This window comes from Mixophyes fleayi, chromosome 6 (assembly GCF_038048845.1).
Source record: "Mixophyes fleayi isolate aMixFle1 chromosome 6, aMixFle1.hap1, whole genome shotgun sequence".
NCBI lineage: Eukaryota > Metazoa > Chordata > Amphibia > Anura > Limnodynastidae > Mixophyes > Mixophyes fleayi.
Window position 1 is genome coordinate 221,192,477 of NC_134407.1, and position 6,191 is coordinate 221,198,667.

Consider the following 6,191-nt stretch of genomic DNA (forward strand, 5'->3'; position numbering starts at 1 on the left):
TTTAAGAAAGACAAAGTATTGGTGTTTACATTGCCAGATTTTGGACAAGCCTTCACATTAAACATGAAAACATTGCAGGACCTATTATTTGGGGTTCGGAAGGATGAAACATTGATGATAAAGCTTGGGATCTGGGTTATATACTAAAACAATAATGGGGTGCTGTAGCCTGGAAGCCCAAAAAGCCTGATACGTTCCTTGACCATTCACTATGGAGGGTTGGGTACGGTAAAACTATTACCACCGACTGTGGGTACTATCGCCCAATCTAGTGCTGATATGTTGCCATTGTATGTTCGAATGTGTCGAAAGATATTCATCTTCCCAGCCTGACAAAGAGACTAGTGAGGTGTCCCTGAAACCCAGAATCCCTGAAGGTCACCATGTCTCTTTGCTGTAAAGCTTATAGTAAAACCTTGTCTGTATGGGATGCAGTTGACTATTAGGGAAGCAAGTAGGAGCCTGCTGTCTTTCATGAGTGCTTCAGGTTCATCCAATAAGATTTCCAGTGGAGCGCCATTAAAATCCACTCGTATTTCTGTCCCTTGGTCAGGATTCTTCTGGGACTGTACAATAATGAATTGGACAGATTAAACTGTGTAATAAATCCCCATTGACTGGCAAACTCCATGAGCTATGGTCTCCAGGCTGTGACAAGTTGGTTGCCTCATAGTCCAGTCAAATACTATGTACTATATGAGATTTGACCAAATCCCCCCTGGTGCCTCCTACAATTTCAAACAGGACAAGGGATAAGGGTGAACTTTCAATGACAGTCCTAATGTTCCACACTGCTGACATTAAATGGACCCACCTTGTGGCCCTGGGTTGGGTTGATATATGGGGGCAATACTTGGGTGTGTTAGTAGAATATGTTGATGAACATCCCATTACAAACTACATACAGAATGATCATCCAGTCCCTTTAGGGTCTCTATCAATCGCAACCTCTGCAAGAATTTTGCAAGAAGCCTCTCCAGAGTATAAGTAGGTACGTTTTTAGCTAAGTAGATTGAATTGAAGAAACCACAAAAAAATGCAATATAAATTATGGGATGATCTACTGTGCTTCGTAGTCCTGCGGCAGCCAGTAAGACAGGAAATATTCTGGCGGAAGGAAGAACAGAGTCAACTAAATATCAACAGATTGTTAGGTCAATATTGGTCAGGATAATAAACCCCTATAAGCTTCTTCTCGAGGTCTTCACCTATAGCAAAACCCTTTCCACGGAATACAACAGCTTCCAAAAATACTCGGTTGCTTCCAGGTCTCGTGGTAGTAGAGGCTTATTAAACACTATATTGCTGATAAGGAGGACAGGAGAGGAGGAGGCCAGATCATGGAAGGAGGTGGCAGAGGGTAGCAAGAGCAGTGGATATAGTCCAAATACAGGCCTAAAGTTCTGAGTGACTTGGGGTTTAAAGGGCATGTGGGGGCATTAATGGGGATCTCAGGGATGCGGAGATGGGTTTCGGGCTGTTTTTATTTTGGGGGTGAGGCTAGATGTACAGACAGGAGATGGAGAGAGAAGGGGACAGAGTAAGAGAGAAGAAGTGTATGTGTGTATATAAAACTGTACTTATTGCTGAGATTGAAGGTGATATGTGGCCTTTGGGAAGGTGAGGGGGGGGGGGGGCTCATGTGCACACACTTAAAGTGTACCAGGTTTCCCGTCACTGATTTAGACCGTATGATACACAGGGTCCTCGGACAGCACAGAACTGTCCTTGGAAAGTGACCATCTCTGGTTTGGTTGCAGAGTTTGGATGGATCAGGGTTGAGGATTTTCTTCTTTTGTTTTCACTATTTTGCCTTAAAAATTGAGAGGTAATCATCCACACTGAAATAAATATATATTTATGTTGCTTTTAAAGACTAGTGTTATTATAATAATTTAAAAAATATTGGCATCCAGGAGCATAGGAATTGACGCAGAACTGCAAAACATGAATTACAGTAGTGTGGGCAGGAAAAGCGCATCTTTCTTATAAATCCCATAGAAATCTATGCCTAAAGCGTTCAGCTGTAGTTTACTAGCTGAAAGAAAGACATAGTATGATATAAAAAAACTATACACAAGCAGGTAAAAAAGTGTCCAAATAATAAGCATAGGATATAAACATTCTGCTTCACAAGTGATATATTCACCAATAATGAGCAACATATAAAAAAAGAAAGGTGACTGATATGACAAAGGTGACAACAGCAAAATCAATATTATCCTTAATAACCCAGAGCCTGTAGTTAATGGTATTGATTGAAGTACAAGAGCTATCAATGCATTATGGGACATGTAGTCCGATAATTTCGTTATTGTAAAGAATGGCTAAACGATAAAGAGGATTGACACGCAGAACCCGGAAGTTTGATGGAACGCAGAACACGGAAGTGTGATGGAACGCAGACCCCAGAAGTGTGATGGAACGCAGAACCCGGAAGTGTGATGGAACGCAGAACCCGGAAGTGTGATGGAACGCAGAACCCGGAAGTGTGATGGAACGCAGACCCCCAGAAGTGTGATGGAACGCAGAACCCGGAAGTGTGATGGAACGCAGAACCCGGAAGTGTGATGGAACGCAGAACCCGGAAGTGTGATGGAACGCAGACCCCGGAAGTGTAATGGAACGCAGAACCCGGAAGTATGATGGAACGCAGAACCCGGAAATGAGGTGGGCAGGGAAAAACTTTTAATTAGAATCCTATTCCTGTAACTCGTGGTGCATTGAGGAGAGACTGCTACAATGTACTGTCCATCACTACAGGTAACAGGGGTGGATATTATTAATGTTCTCTTATATTTATTAAAGTGAATCATCACATTACTTGGGCTTTCAATATACTATACACATGTACATTTATTTCTAAAGCTGGTATTAGTAACATAAAATACACATTATATACATTGGTGCTGGTGTTATTCCTGTCACATATAATACACATTGGTGCTGGTTTATATGACTTTCAGATAAATAGAATAAACATTTTATATGACTTTCAGATAAATAGAATAGACATTTTATATATTAGAGTTGTATTCTTTTTACTATTTGGTGCAATACTCACTGATTGGCCGTTCTTATGTTTCTAAAAGGATTGATCGTTAAGAAACCATATAGTGTGTTTCCTGAACAGAAGTTACGTGACGGTAACCCCTTGTATAAGATAAAGAGTCGTATGTGCATCGTCTGACTTCTCCTCTGAGGATGGACAAAGAGCAGAATCACTCGGTTGACAGGATATTAGGTCTTACCCTGGAGATCATTTTCTTGCTTACTGGAGAGGTGAATTTCAGTGTGATATCGCTTTTATCTCTAATAAAACAGTGACCTGACTGGAAAAGTGAGGGATTCTGGGAATATCATAGTGATATCCAATTTCCCTCAAATGAAATAGAAATGAAGTTCATGGAAATTTCACAGTGACATTACTGACTTGAATGAGAATTCATTAGTGACATCAATTTTCAGCCATTTTGGGGGTGGGAGGAATAAAATGACTTTATTATTAACTTCATGGACTAGTAACAAAGTATAACTGCTTATGAAATCCATGTTTTGATACTTAAATTAACTGTATAGATATGTTAACATTAGTACTATGATAGTGATCTGTTGAAAACATCTTTCCATCTCTTAAGCATCACGTTCATATCACTTATGGATAATCTCTATCTGGTTACTTATAAAATTCCTAAAAAATGTTATGAGTTTATGTTTGGTTTGGTTTCTCTCTAACAAGCATCTGATGAGTAGGACTTGTGGACCCTCAAGCCATTGGCGTGCCACCTACCCAGTCTGGTACTGTTCCTATTCCTGTGCCAGAGCTACAGACAACCAATAGGAACATTACCACATTCAATGTCCATTTGAAGTGACATGTCTAGCACACGTAGTTTACAAGGCAGACTACGCTGGGGAAGTCCGGTTGTTGGAATATTTGAACAGGTCTAAGAACCATTCAGTTCTGATCCCAGATATATACATTTTCCAGGACTCCCCCTGTCATATTCCAGAATTCATTATTATTACACATCTCAATCTCCGCAGCAGGAGTACAATTCTATTGTCGAATACAGTGTCAGTGGCTTTTTTTCGTAATTTTTCTGATACATTTAAAATCATTTTTTTTAACCATTGTTTATCTCTGTTTTAGAATTGGGATATTTATGATTGTCCTTCTTTTGGTACACAGGATTACACAGTTGTGAAGAGGTCAATGGATCATGTTACACATAAAAACAGTTCCCATGTATCAAAAGGATTGAGCAGGACCCAGAGCCCCATCACGGTGCCTTCACCTCACTCACTGATACATGAGAGAGACAATGACCTGAGGATTCTAGAACTCACCAACAAGATCATTCAGCTGCTGACTGGAGAGGTGACTGCTGGGAATGGGACATTATACAGTAACACCAGGGGATGTGTCTGGGTGATGACTGTATCATTGTGTGTGTCAGGTTCCTATAAGGTGTGAAGATGTCACTGTCTATTTCTCCATGGAGGAGTGGGAGTATTTAGAAAGACACAAGGATCTGTACAAGGACGCAATGATGGAGAATCACCAGCCTTTCACATCACTGGGTAAGAGGAGGATTACTGTTATATGACTGTTATATTTACCAAACAGTGTGTGTTTTAAGTATCTGACTAATGGTTTTGTTTCAACAGATTTACCTTGTGATGCTGCAACTGAAATTTTCATCTCCAAATATTAAGGAGGAATCAGTCTCATATGAAGAAGATAACCTCTCAGACACTGACATTTATACACCCACAGATCATGCACAATATACATCTACTGATATTAAGGAGGAATCAGTCTCATGCGAAGGAGGAAACCTCACAGACCCTGACATTTATACACCCACAAATCATACACAATATACATCTACTCATATTAAGAAGGAATCAGCCTCAATTGAAGGAGGAGACCTCACAGACACTGACATTTATACAGCCACAGATCATACACAATATACATCTACTCCTATTAAGAAGGAATCAGTCTCATGTGATGGAGGAAACCTCACAGACACTGACATTTATACACCCACAGATTATACAATGACACAATATCCACCTATTTACCAAACAACACACATAACAGGTGAGATATATTACTGCTTTGAGTGTCAGAAAAGTTTTACTAGAAGCTCAGATCTTCTTATGCATCAGATTGCCCATAGAGGTCCACGATCGTTTATGTGTTCTGAATGTGGGGAATGTTTATCGACAAGTTCACGTCTTGCTGTACATCGGAGAATTCATAAAGGAATGAAGATATATCCTTGTACTGAATGTGGGAAATGTTTTAGCTGTTCTGCTCACCTTACTCTGCATCAGCGTATTCATACTGGAGAGAGGCCTTTTTCTTGTCCGGGTGTGTGGGAAGTGTTTTAACCGTAACGCACATCTTACAGTACATCGCAGGATTCACACAGGAGAGAGACCATATCCTTGCTCTGAATGTGGGAAATGTTTCATTACGAACTCAGATCGCGTTAAACATCAGAAAGTTCACACAGGCGCAAAACCCTTTATGTGCCCCCGGACTGCTGTAAAAGTTTCACTTGTAGATCAAATCTTGTTAAGCACCAGAAAATTCACTCCAGAGCGAAGTCGTTTTTTTGTTCAGTTTGTGGAGAAAGTTTTGCCCACGAGTCACTGCTGACAGTACATTATATGACACACATCAAACAATAACTGGATGTGGGAAATGTGTATAAATTTTATATAAGGGTCTCAATAAATATAGAACAATTCCAGGGTTAATACATATTTGTTTTTCAAAGTTCTATTTGGAATTTGCACTCTATACTGTGGATATTCTATAAGGTAGAAATATTATTTGGAGGGAAATCACAGCCCCACTAATATCTTGTACCTATTCTCTCCACCTTCCACATTCTGGACCGTTATATCCAACAGAAAAACACCTTTTCAGGTGCACTTCAGTGGTCTGCTCAGCCACATCATGGTGCATAGATCCTCCTCCTTACAGCTGGAAGTAGTCACTGCAAACTAAAATGTGGAGAGGTGGAAATATCTTTAGTCAATAGTTAAATGTCACTTTGGATTCTGGAGGCAATGGGGAACTAGTGTAGGGATTTGACGAGTGCTGCAGCAGATGTGGAACGGCGGGAGAGGAAGATAAGTCTTGCTGTGGCATTTAGGACAGATTGAAGTGG

The 6,191-nt window shown here is 40.3% G+C and overlaps 1 protein-coding gene across 2 annotated transcripts; it reads left to right on the forward strand.

The window, feature by feature from the left end:
• Nucleotides 1–2,705: 2,705 nt before the first annotated feature.
• Nucleotides 2,706–5,763, forward strand: LOC142159983 (gastrula zinc finger protein XlCGF66.1-like). Of its 2 annotated transcripts, none has more exons than XM_075214896.1 (5): nt 2,706–2,763; nt 3,093–3,282; nt 4,193–4,381; nt 4,461–4,584; nt 4,672–5,763. In XM_075214896.1, the coding sequence occupies exons 2-5, from the start codon at nt 3,205–3,207 to the stop codon at nt 4,716–4,718; spliced, it is 438 nt and encodes a 145-aa protein (XP_075070997.1). In that variant the 5' UTR covers nt 2,706–2,763; nt 3,093–3,204; the 3' UTR covers nt 4,719–5,763. The 2 variants fall into 2 exon arrangements, with proteins under 2 accessions (XP_075070997.1, XP_075070998.1); XM_075214897.1 differs by having other exon boundaries at nt 4,506–4,584.
• Nucleotides 5,764–6,191: the final 428 nt, after the last annotated feature.